General features: G+C 29.3%; 1 protein-coding gene across 1 annotated transcript in view; it reads left to right on the top strand.

Moving 5' to 3' along the window:
* Window positions 1–13,294, top strand: part of LOC111681183 (protein apterous) — a 48,266-nt gene that overhangs the window by 5,721 nt on the left and 29,251 nt on the right. Inside the window, 5 exon segments of the mRNA XM_046953824.1 lie at window positions 1,322–1,588; window positions 3,866–4,098; window positions 4,228–4,444; window positions 6,013–6,086; window positions 6,088–6,150. Of these exon segments, the coding sequence (XP_046809780.1) occupies window positions 1,550–1,588; window positions 3,866–4,098; window positions 4,228–4,444; window positions 6,013–6,086; window positions 6,088–6,150 (626 nt within the window). The 5' untranslated portion in view covers window positions 1,322–1,549.

The following is a 13,294-nucleotide window of genomic DNA, read 5'->3' as shown; positions in this document are numbered from 1 at the left end:
CACAAGACTGTATTATAAGCCTTACAAGTGGAAAGACAAAATTCATTCTCCTTACGAAGGTGACGGTGCTTTAAAATAGCGAGTATCGGCAAAAAGCTCTTTTGCTTTCTCTTGGCAAAACTACTCAAAGAGTTTTCTCTATTTCGATACATCAGCGTAAAAATTAACTCTCTGATTGTGTTCCTTAGTTTTTTTTTACATGTGTGATACATGTGAAGCAGAAAAGCTCTTTCTCTTTTGCTTAAACACATAATAGTCCGAGAGATCATTCATCACTCTCTGCTCATCGCTACTCTTTACCAATTGTATAAATCTATAATTGCCACTAATTAAATCATCTGAAGTGTTGTATTCCATAAACAGTTGTACATTTTGTGATCGTAAAAAAAATGTGTCTTTTCTAAGTTCAAAAGATTTCTTATCACTATTTTGCATCTTTTTATTGCATGTTCTAACGAGGAGAGGGTCAAAAACAATGTTTTCATTTTTTTTTTCATTTCTTTTAAATTTGTTCATTTGCAGCTACTTTTCATAAGTTATTTTTTGGCTGCTTCTTTATTTAGGGTTAATTTTTTCGTATTCTAATACTTTGTATAGCGTCTCTAAATTAATGTCATAAATTAAGTTAAAAATTGTCAACATTTTGGACACTTTACATGTACAACAAACAACAACTACATTAAGTCTCGTTTCCTTAAATAAATGTGGGGACGAAGAGCTCAAGTCAAGACCGTCGTTGTCGTCTAACAAATAAAGTCAAAGCCAAACCCAGCTAAAGAAAATTAAAACTCTAAACTGTAGCTTTGTTTTAAAGCTAAAGGTGGTTGGTTGGTGGCTAGCTAGCTGGATGGCTGTTTGCTTGAGCTCTTCTTAGTTTAAATTACTTTTTTTCTTCAACTTTTGTTTACAGATCATACTTTTAGATCAGATGACTGTGAATTGGTTTTTGGTTTAAGGTTTTTTCTTGTGCATAATATTGGGAAGGTCGTTGTGGTATCAGTTTGTTATTATTTTTTTTGGTTAAAAAAAATATTTTTGTGTGAATTTATTGAATACCTGCTGGCGCTGAAAATAATATAAATCTTAAAGAAAAGAAAAAAATTAATAAACAAAAAAAAAACAAATATTTATGTGTGGGTCCCACATATTTTGTGACAAAAAAAATTTAATGTGTGAATTATCCACAAGATTTTCAAGCTTCCGGTGTCCAACATAAAAACAAATATTTTTAAAAAAGGACTAAATAAATAAGTTGTTTTTTCAAATTGAACAAAATCTAATTCTATTCCAAAAATGTTTTTTTTTTTATTTCTCTATTTAGTGCAAAACTTTAAGAAAAAGTGTTTTTAAAATTGGTTTTTCTCTAACCATTGAGCTTTAATTTACCCATAAAAAAGTTAAGCCGTTGTTGGTTGTGTGCAAATTTGAAATTTAAATTTACGAAAAGAAAAATTTCCACAATACGTCAGAATAAAATACAACATCCTGCCGCCGCACTGCCAAATAAGCATCGTTGGAACCAAACCTCGTGATATCTCAAAAGACGCACATGGGCGTCTGCACCGAAGAGCGCCCTGTGATGCATTGGGTAAGTTTAATAGAATTTTTTGTAATTGTAATTAATATATTGTTCAAATTATTCTTATGCATTATTCGACATTGATCGATTGATTTTGAAAATTTATAAATATATTAAAACTATTCTTTAGTTAATTCTATTTTTAAATTAAAAAAAATAATGAAATACAACTGAATTACAACTAGAACAAAATTGTAACAGAACTGAACTATAACTGAATTATAACTGAACAAGAACTGAACTAGAACTGAAATAAATCTGAACTAAAACTGAACTAAAACTGAACTAGAACTGAACTAGAACTGAACTAGAACTGAACTAGAACTGAACTAGAACTGAACTAGAACTGAACTAGAACTGAACTAGAACTGAACTAGAACTGAACTAGAACTAAACTAGAACTGAACTAGAACTGAACTAGAACTGAACTAGAACTGAACTAGAACTAGAACTAAACTAAAACTAAACTAGAACTGAACAAGAACTTAAATATAACTGAACTAGAACCGAACTAAAACTAAACTGAACTAGAACTGAACTAGAACTGATCTAGAACCGAACTAAAACTGAACTGAACTAGAACTGCACTTAAACTGAACTAGAACTGAACAAGAATTGAACAAGAACTAAACAAGAACTAAACAAGAACTGAACAAGAACTGAACAAAAACTGAACAAAAACTGAACAAGAACTGAACTCTAGTTCAGAACTAGAACTGAACTAAACTAGAACTGAACTAGCACAGAACTAGAACTGAACTGAACTAGAACTGAACTAGAACTGAACTAGAACTGAACTAGAACTGAACTAGAACTGAACTAGAACTGAACTAGAACTGAACTAGAACTAAATTAGAACTGAACTAGAACTGAACTAGAACGGAACTAGAACTGAAATGGAACTGAACTAGAACTGAACTAGAACTAAACTAGAACTGAACCAAAACTGAACTTGAATTAGAACTTAACTAGTACTGAACTAGAACTGAACTAGGATTAAGCTTAAACTCAATTCGAATTGAACTAGAATTAAACTGACATTTTAGGAGAAATACAGCAAAGCATCTAAGAAGCACTTTTATCGTAGATTCTTCTAATGGCATCTTAAATATTTAAAGACAAAATTTTATACAATTCTTTACTATAGTATATATATATATTTTTTTTGAAAATAAGGTCATTTCTAACAGGTCTTTGCACTCGTTTATGATTATTTGTTTAGTACTAAAATAAATGATACTGCAGCAATATTTTTTTAATTCTCCTAGGTTTTGTTAAAAAATATAATGAGTTTTACAAAAAAAAATGACAACAAAATAAACAACAAATTAAATTGACAATTCAAAATAAAAAATATTATCAGTTTTTTTTTATTTTAAAAGATTTCCGAATGCCTGAATCAGAAAGTCAAAGAATAAAGAGACATACATGACTGACGAACAGTTGATAACATTTGTAACCCTAGAACAACTAAACAAGAAAAAAATGACAAACTGACAGTCTAACGGACATAATATTTTTATCAATATTGAAATGCTTATAGAATGACGAAAATGTTGATGATGAATGCATCACTGCAACATTACACAAGAGAATTCTAAACAAATTTCTAAAAAAAAAAAAACAAAAAATAATCTGAAAAATATTTCTTCATGTGTTTTTCCTTTAAATAGAAACTAACAAGTTTTTTTTTGTTAAATCTTTAATCAAACATGTATTTTTATTCAATTTTAATAAACAAGAAGAAAAGTTTTTGTTTTTTGTTGTAAAAATACAAATTTTAATTAGACAGTTGTATTTGTACGTTGACATCTACACGAATGAAAATTGTAGGGATTTTAATAAAAAAATAAAGAATTATTTTTAGCTTTTTTTTTAAAATGAACAAAAAACAAACAGCAGACAGAAATACCCAAATTATAAAGTAAAAAGATATAAGTTTTTACACAAACGTCTGTCTGTGTAATCTTAAGAATAGAAATAATAATCAAACTCAAACACATTTTATATTCATATCCTTTGATTTTGAAATTAAAAAAAAATCAAAAGTCAGACTGTTGAAAAGTGTCAACTACAAACACATGTCAAATTTACTTTTTTCCACTAATTAACCTTTGAAAATGAAAAGGAAATGCTTATTTTTCAGAAATTGAATTTCTGTGAAAAAAGTTTGTTTCAAAATTTAAAATTAAATTTAAATTTATTATTATTTAAACATCACACTTTATATTTCATCTTATAAATATATATTTCTTTTTCTCTTTTTACAAAACAAAAAAAAAACAGCAGCAGAGCGCAAGATTTCTTGGGCCAGGTGCAAGGGAAAAAAGTCCAACACCACCTGTAGCACATCAAGGGAGCGCACATTGTGGCAGTGCTGCAGGTGCAAATAGCAGTAGTAATAGTAATCATAGTAATCAATTTTTATTTCGATCCTGCTCAACGTGTCCCGATATCTGTGAACACAGTACAAAACCATTTAGTGCAGCGGCGGCAGCATATAGTGTGGCATTTAGAAGGTAAAAAAAAACTCATTTGAATAAAAAAAGCTTTTATCATTTGTTTCTCTATAATACTTATTATTTACTGAACTATAAATGTAATTGTGATTTTGATGCAACATCCCATTAAAGTTCTTGTAATTTTAGCTATGAAACGGCGGAACAGGCAACATTTGATGAATCTTCCATAAAATATGCCATTAATCGTAATCAAACGGAATGTCCGGATGGTGATAATGATGAAACAAATTCGGGTATATCATTTAAAACGGAACCATATGGACCGCCCAGTAGTCCAGAATCTGCGACTGAAACAAAACCAAATTGTAGTCCACCCTGTGCGGGTTGTGGGCGTTTAATACAGGTGAGTTGTGGGGAACAACTAAGGATATTCATAAAATAGTTCTAAAGTTTGTGAAATTAATTTACGACTGAACTAGAACTGAACTAGAATAGAACTAGAACTGAACTAGATCTAAACTAGAACTGAACTAGAACTGAACTAGAAGTGAACTAGAAGTGAACTAGAAGTGAACTAGAAGTGAACTAGAAGTGAACTAGAAGTGAACTAGAAGTGAACTAGAAGTGAACTAGAAGTGAACTAGAACTGAACTAGAACTGAACTAGAACTGAACTAGAACTGAACTAGAACTGAACTAGAACTGAACTAGAACTAAACTAGAACTGAACTAGAACTGAACTAGAACTGAACTAGAACTGAACTAGAACTGAACTAACTGAACTAGAACTGAACTAGAACTGAACTAGAACTGAACTAGAACTGAACTAGAACTGAACTAGAACTGAACTAGAACTGAACTAGAACTGAACTAGAACTGAACTAGAACTGAACTAGAACTGAACTAGAACTGAACTAGAACTGAACTAGAACTGAACTAGAACTGAACTAGAACTGAACTAGAACTGAACTAGAACTGAACTAGAACTGAACTAGAACTGAACTAGAACTGAACTAGAACTGAACTAGAACTGAACTAGAACTGAACTAGAACTGAACTAGAACTGAACTAGAACTGAACTAGAACTGAACTAGGACTGAACTAGAACTGAACTAGAACTGAACTAGAACTAGAACTGAACTAGAACTGAACTATAACTGAACTAGAACTGAACTAGAACTGAACTAGAACTGAACTAGAACTGAACTAGAAATGAACTAGAACTGAACTAAAACTGAACTAGAACTGAACTAGAACTGAACTAGAACTGAACTAGAACTGAACTAGAACTGAACTAGAACTGAACTAGAACTGAACTAGAACTGAACTAGAACTGAACTAGAACTGAACTAGAACTGAACTAGAACTGACTAGAACTGAACTAGAACTGAACTAGAACTGAACTAGAACTGAACTAGAACTGAACTAGAACTGAACTAGAACTGAACTAGAACTGAACTAGAACTGAACTAGAACTGAACTAGAACTGAACTAGAACTGAACTAGAACTGAACTAGAACTGAACTAGAACTGAACTAGAACTGAACTAGAACTGAACTAGAACTGAACTAGAACTGAACTAGAACTGAACTAGAACTGAACTAGAACTGAACTAGAACTGAACTAGAACTGAACTAGAACTGAACTAGAACTGAACTAGAACTGAACTAGAACTGAACTAGAACTGAACTAGAACTGAACTAGAACTGAACTAGAACTGAACTAGAACTGAACTAAAATTGAACTAGAACTGAACTAAAACAAAAGCTTCAAAATTTAAAAGAGAGTGTATTGATTTGTGATTGCTGTTCTAGTGGGGGTGTCTGTGTAAAAATCTTTTTAATGTTTATGCCCTGAATGCCCTTAATATTTAAATAACAATTTCTTAGAATTCTTACCTAAATATTACAAAAATAACGGTTTAATGTTGTACTATTATTTGTTTTAATTTTGTTGTTATTTTTTTTTGTAGGATCGTTTCTACCTCTCTGCTGTGGATAAACGGTGGCACGCTAGCTGTCTTCAATGTTATGCATGTCGACAACCCTCGACGGGAATCATCATGTTATTCGCGCGACGGTAATATTTACTGCAAAAGCGATTATTATAGGTGAGCTTAACTTGTAATTCTTTTTTATAAATAATAACAAAAACAAAACCAACAATATACATAAAATAGTACATATAATAATCTAAGTAAGAATTTTGTGCACATTTAAAACATGTAAGGCAATAAGAGTGTTTCTAAGAAACACCTTCTAACAACCTCCCTGAATTAAAGAAGAAAACTACAACAACAACAACAAATAATAATAAAATCTGCCATGCAAAAAAGACGTCTTTGAAAATCGTCCCAAACAATCAGGCAATGCAGACTAGAACTGAACTAGAACTGAACTAGAACTGAACTAGAACTGAACTAGAACTGAACTAGAACTGAACTAGAACTGAACTAGAACTGAAGTAGAATTGAACTAGAACTAAACTAGAACTTAAGAAGATTAATTTTATGGTTCACATGACCATCTGTCAAATGTCTTGATTAACTGTATCTCGCCTCTATACAAATCCCCCTTACTGTTTAGTTTTTAACAGCGGCAGACACTTGCATCACCCAGAGTGTTTAAAAAAACATTTATTTTATTTTCATATTATTATAGCCTTACTCTCCTGTAGAGTTTTATGGCTTAAGTTGTTGTATATTTTGACCAGGTTTTATAGCTACGAAATTCTCAGCATTAATTCTTTTTTTTTTTTTTTGATATTCTTAACTTTAGCACATGACTCTTCCTTCTGCTTAGCTAAGCTAGTGCTTCTTCAGCGGTTTGTTTTCAGACGTATGTTACGGTCTGCTTAATTTGCCGCCAAAAAAAACTCCAAAGTTATTGAAAAAGAATATAAAAAACAAAACCGCCGACTACAAAGACAGTCAAACAGGCAGGCAGTCAGATAGAGCAGCAGACTGACTGACAGACAGACGGACAGAAGCGGAGTGTAAGCTTAAACTACTGCTTAACTATTTTTACTACTGCTACAGCAACTAGTACATACAACTTCAACTACTATGACTACTCGTAAAACTTCTAGTAACTGCATTAATATTTCATTTGCGTGTTTAGAAATCATTTTATAGTCACTGTCTTAGCATGTAGCCTTAAGGTTTATCAGCGATTCATCAGTTGTTGTTCTTTTGTTTTTATTTAAAGTTTTTTTCCTCTTTTGCCAGAACCGAAAGTATTCCAAGCTACAATGACGAGTGAGTACACACATGGCTGTGTAATGTAATGGAAGCACCTACCAGTAAAACAACACTAAAACTGCATAATAAAAGCTTAAAGTTTTTGCATTTTCAAGAGGTTTTATGTTTGTTGTTTTTTTCTTCAACATTAAACCAGATCCGTTTCATACAATCATACCAGAGTTTGTATAATTCTGAAACAGACATAAAGAAGAAACTTACAAAATAAACAACACGTTCAAGAAAAACAAGACAAGTGGGCCCGAAATAAAACTTAAACGTCATCGTCATTTCACTGCATTGCCTGATTGTTTGGGACGATTTTCAAAGACGTCTTTTTTGCATGGCAGATTTTATTATTATTTTGTTGTTGTTGTTGTAGTTTTCTTCTTTAATTCAGGGAGGTTGTTAGAAGGTGTTTCTTAGAAACACTCTTATTGCCTTACATGTTTTAAATGTGCACAAAATTCTTACTTAGATTATTATATGTACTATTTTATGTATATTGTTGGTTTTGTTTTTGTTATTATTTATAAAAAAGAATTACAAGTTAAGCTCACCTATAATAATCGCTTTTGCAGTAAATATTACCGTCGCGCGAATAACATGATGATTCCCGGTCGAGGGGTTGTCGACATGCATAACATTGAAGACAGCTAGCGTGCCACCGTTTATCCACAGCAGAGAGGTAGAAACGATCCTACAAAAAAAAATAACAACAAAATTAAAACAAATAATAGTACAACATTAAACCGTTATTTTTGTAATATTTAGGTAAGAATTCTAAGAAATTGTTATTTAAATATTAAGGGCATTCAGGGCATAAACATTAAAAAGATTTTTACACAGACACCCCCACTAGAACAGCAATCACAAATCAATACACTCTCTTTTAAATTTTGAAGCTTTTGTTTTAGTTCAGTTCTAGTTCAATTTTAGTTCAGTTCTAGTTCAGTTCTAGTTCAGTTCTAGTTCAGTTCTAGTTCAGTTCTAGTTCAGTTCTAGTTCAGTTCTAGTTCAGTTCTAGTTCAGTTCTAGTTCAGTTCTAGTTCAGTTCTAGTTCAGTTCTAGTTCAGTTCTAGTTCAGTTCTAGTTCAGTTCTAGTTCAGTTCTAGTTCATTTCTAGTTCAGTTCTAGTTCAGTTCTAGTTAAGTTCTAGTTCAGTATTAGTTCACTACTAGTTTAGTACTAGTTCAGTTCTAATTCTTTTCTAGTTCTAGTTACATTTCAAACTTCCTTGCCAGCTGCTGATAAAAAGTGCCCTACTGTTTAACATTATCTCCAGCACCAACTAAACTCTCAACTATAACAAAAACAACACACAAAAAAGAAGGGAACTTCTGCAGCTACAGAAGAACTACTAGACTGAAACATTAGTTGACATTAACAGCACTTGCAGTTGAATTGCAGTATTTTCGTTTATATTTGTGGCTGGATTCTTGTACTGCTAACACTGCCGCTATTGTGGCAGCAACATTTATGCCAAAAGACGTATTGTATACGGTACGCTATAACGCTCTGGTGGCAATTGCCAGTTCACATACATACATATGTATATATGTACGTATCCGTTGCAATGTTGCAACTCTGCAACATGACATGCAAAGGCTGTATGTAGTTTTTTTTTTCTTCCATTTACAACAAATAAATCAAAACACTTCTAAATAATATTCTTGGTGCGCTTTTTCCAAACAGTAATTAAAACAAATTTTTCAATTGAATTTCCTTGTATGTTGTTGTTGTTGTGTTTTTACATTTATTTCACTTTAAATTCTATTTCAGCGACTTTGACTGGAAAATTTGTAGGGAGGGAAACCACACGTTTTACGTACATTTTACATTTTCATATGTAGTTTATTATTGTTGTTTTTTCAGTGTTTTTTTTCATGTTATGTATGACAAATAAGGCACCGCTTTGTAAAGGGTTAAACATTTAATGTATGCGATAATTTGTTTATAGTTTTTCATCGGTGATATGGAGAAAATAAACGAAACAAAACGACAATGTTCATGTTTACAATATATATATGTGTGTGTGTGTTGGGTTGTTGTTGTATTTTTAATTTGATTTAGATACTATTTAGTATTTAGATAATAATAACAAATAATAATTAACATAAAATTTAAAATTATTAAAAAGAATATTAGAATTTTACACTTAAAAAAGGGACAATTTTACAATAATTTAAAATGCTGGCAATGCTTTGATTTATGTGAAGAAGTAATCTTAAAATTATTCTTCTGAAATCTGAAATCACTGTCGTTTAAAAAGGAGTCAAGCTTTCTACACGTGTATTTAAGAAGAAAAGGGTAAAATGTTTTTTTCAATACGCTAATTCGTAAGAGCTTTTTCAATTAGTTTGTAAAGTACGTAAAAAACTGGAAAATATATATATTTTTTAAATTTCCATAAACTATTTAAAAAAAAAACAAACTTCTTCTATAATAGTTAAAGATTTTGTCATTTAAAGCCTAATGAATCTGTTTCAATAAATTGTTTAATGAAGCTTTTTCAATAAATAGCTTAATAAAGCTTTTTACATAAAAACTTCAAAAAAGTATTCCTTGAAATGCTAAATCGCAATAGTCTTTCAATAAAAAAACGTTATCCATAAAAAGCTTCATCACAAAGGGCTTCATTCAAGTTTTATCTATAAAAGGATGACTAAAAGCTTTTTCTATAAAAAAGTTTTTTTAAAAAGCATAAAAGCTAAAAAAACATAAAAAAACTTATTTTAAACATCAAAAAAAGTTTTTTTTCAACCCTTATAAGTCTCATTCCAAAAGCTTAAATAAGAAACATCTGCTATAATGTTTAAAGACCTTGCCACAGAAAGCTTTTTCCATAAATAATTAAATAAAGCATTTTTTATAAAAAATATGTATATAAAATATTTCAAAAAGCTTTTTCTATAAAACCATTTTTGCTTTAAAGACGTTTTTTATAAAAGCTTGAAAAATCTACTTCTTTCATAAAATCTAAAAAGCTTTTACCTTAACTAATTAAAGTATTTTCAAAAATGCTCATTCTATAAAAATATAAAAATAACTTTTTCTATAAAAAAGCTTTTTGCCCATAGAAAGCTTAAAAAAGTTGTTTGTATAAAAAACTTTTTTCAATAAAATTAAACACGTTTTTTTTTTGATAATAGTCTAAATAGATTCTTGCGTTAGATCTTTTTGATAATAGTCTAAATAGATTCTTGCGTTAGATCTTAAAAAGACTTTTTTAAAACAGTTTTTTATAAAATTTAAAAAGCTTTTTTCGTAAATAATTAAACTTTCTTCTTAAAAATAATTATCGATAAAAACTTTTATATAATCATTCAGATTTTAGCAGATTTTATCTGCTTTTTGCATAAAATCATAAGAAAACTTTTTTCTTTTCACTAAAAAACCTTGTAAATGAAAATCACAAAAAGCTATTTTTAAACTTTTTATTCGCTGCAGTAATTTATTCGCAAATGATCTATAATAGATCCTCTTTATTCAAAATTCTTTGGAGCAAATCCCCCAAAAGATATCCTATAAATCTAACAACACATCTGATTTGGCATCTTCATTCGAGCTGAGAGCTTCCAACTAAAATTTTATTGCTATTACTGCTTCAGATCAGTTCTTATGTCTAAAGCTGTTGCTGTAGAAGACGTTGTTGTCATTGTATAGTTTATTAAATGTTAAATGTTCCCGTTCGTTGGTGATTTATAGCTAAAACGTCAGATATGACAATCTCTTATTTTTATGTAGTATGACTACATAAATATTATTTTTCATATCAACAATATATTTTTTTTGTATAAAACACAAGAGGGTACCAGAACTTCATAATTATGATTACTATCGTCATCATCACTTATTTAGAACTAAGATCGCAAGAAACAACCACCAAACAATAAGCAAACACTCACTCCCTTTCGCTCATGCAGTAGGCAGACAGACAGACAGACAGATATTCTATTCTGGCTGTAAGTCTAGCGTAACGTATGTATGTATAAATGTATGGACATATGTATGTATAAATGTATGTATTTATGTACAACTAGAAATTTAGTGATAACGGTAAACTTTTATTTTCATTAGACGCCAATAAATATAAAGATCATAATGTAGATGGCGATCATGATCATGTTGAGAAGAAATATTAGCTTTTAGTGATTTAAAATAGTTGAACTAAATAAATGCCAGACTTCTAAATACAAAGTAATTGTTGTTGTTGTTGCTGTTGCGGATTTTATAGACACAAATTATTTGTTAGATTTGTTGGAGAAATCAAAATTGTAGACACAACAATGAGTTGATGATCTATGTGATCACAAAACTAATAAAACATTATTCATTTGACATTTTCTGTTGTTGTTGTGGTTGTTTTTTATTTGTGATTCTTATATTTTTATTAAAATATTTATGACGACTGGTACATGTGTTTTTACTGTTGTTTTTTTTTTTTTTTTTTTCTGTAATTTCTTTAGTATCAAATTTAGTTGTTCGTTCATATTTTGCTTTTGTTGCCTAAAACATTAAAATCAACAAAAAAAATATGTTTATTTGTTGTTTTATTATTTATGGAGCCTTAACAAATTTCTGAAAATGTTGTTCGTCAGTGATGTGACTGGCGGTTTTTATAATTTATTAGATTGCATTTTATTATACCCTCCCACTTACTAGCTGGATTTCATGTTCCAACATCGTTTTGGAACATTTATAAATTTTTTTCATTATTTATGTTTTATTTTGTGTTTGTAGTGTTTTAGTTGTTGTTGCTGTTGTTGTAGTTTTAAACAGATGTATTTATGTTTGATATAATCAATAAGAATGAAATATTTAATATGTTTGCTTTATGAAATGATCTGCTACTTTTGACAATTTATTATGATAAATAAAGCGTTAATATTTTTGTTAAATAAATATATTCATAATTCAAATTTGATTAGCACAGAGCTTTTGAAACTTTTGATATATTTTTTTATTTGTGTTTCCTTAAAACATTATAAATAAATTTATTTAAACATTTATGAAAATGTTATTTAAAGCTTTTAATGAAACATTTTTTTTTTTAACTTTTAATGAAAAAAGCTCCTTTGAGCTTTTTATGGAAAAACGTTTTGTTAGTTAGAAAGGAGGATGTATACACATCAAATCCGAAGAAATACACCTAGGTCTCTATCGGGTCTGTTGTGCGCTCCTTAACCAGTGCCACGGGTGGGAATCGAATCCACCACCTCCGGTCTACCAGACTAGAATACTAACCACTAACCTACCGGAGGCCACTTTGTTAAGTTTTTTAAATAAAATTATACAAGTCTTTTATGAATAAAGCTTTTAATTAATAAAGCATATTAAAGTTTTTTATGAAAACAGCCATTTTAATCTTTTTGTGAAAAATCTTTTTTAAGCTTTTTGTTTATGAAAAAGCTTAATTAAGCTTATTAAGTTTTTTTAAACTTTTTTGAAAAAGCTTTTTATGAGAAAAGCTTTTTCTAACTTTTTATAAAAAAAAATTATTTAAACAATTTTATGAAAAAACTCTTTTAAGCATTTTATGAAGAATGTTTATAAACTTTTTAGTAAAAAATATCTTTTAAATTTTTTTATAAAAAGCTTTGTAAGAAAAATGTTTCTTTAAAGCTTTTTAAAAAAATCATTAAAAAATCTTTTTATGAAAATATCTTTAATAAAAATGAGTTTTTTTATTAATATTAAAACATCTTATGAGAAAAAGAGTTTTAAAAAATTGAATCCTAAAGAATTCTATTAAAAAAGCTTTTTCTTTTTTTTTCAGCTTTTTTAAGATTTTTTTTTGATACAGCTTTTAAAAGCATTAAACATTATTTGATTATTACTATTTTCGTGAAAAAAGTCTTAAAGACTTTAGAAAAAAGCTTTTTATGAAACAATCTTTAAATGATTTTTAATGCTTTTTTAGATTTTTTTTTGAAAAAAAGTCTTCTGTAAAAAAAGTATTCTTTAAAACCTTTTGTTATAAGGCTTTTTATGAATAATGTTTTCTCATAAAAAA

This window comes from Lucilia cuprina, chromosome 6 (genome assembly GCF_022045245.1).
Source record: "Lucilia cuprina isolate Lc7/37 chromosome 6, ASM2204524v1, whole genome shotgun sequence".
Lineage (NCBI taxonomy): Eukaryota > Metazoa > Arthropoda > Insecta > Diptera > Calliphoridae > Lucilia > Lucilia cuprina.
The sequence above is the reverse complement of the archived record's forward strand: the minus strand, read 5'-3'. Positions and strand labels throughout refer to the sequence as shown.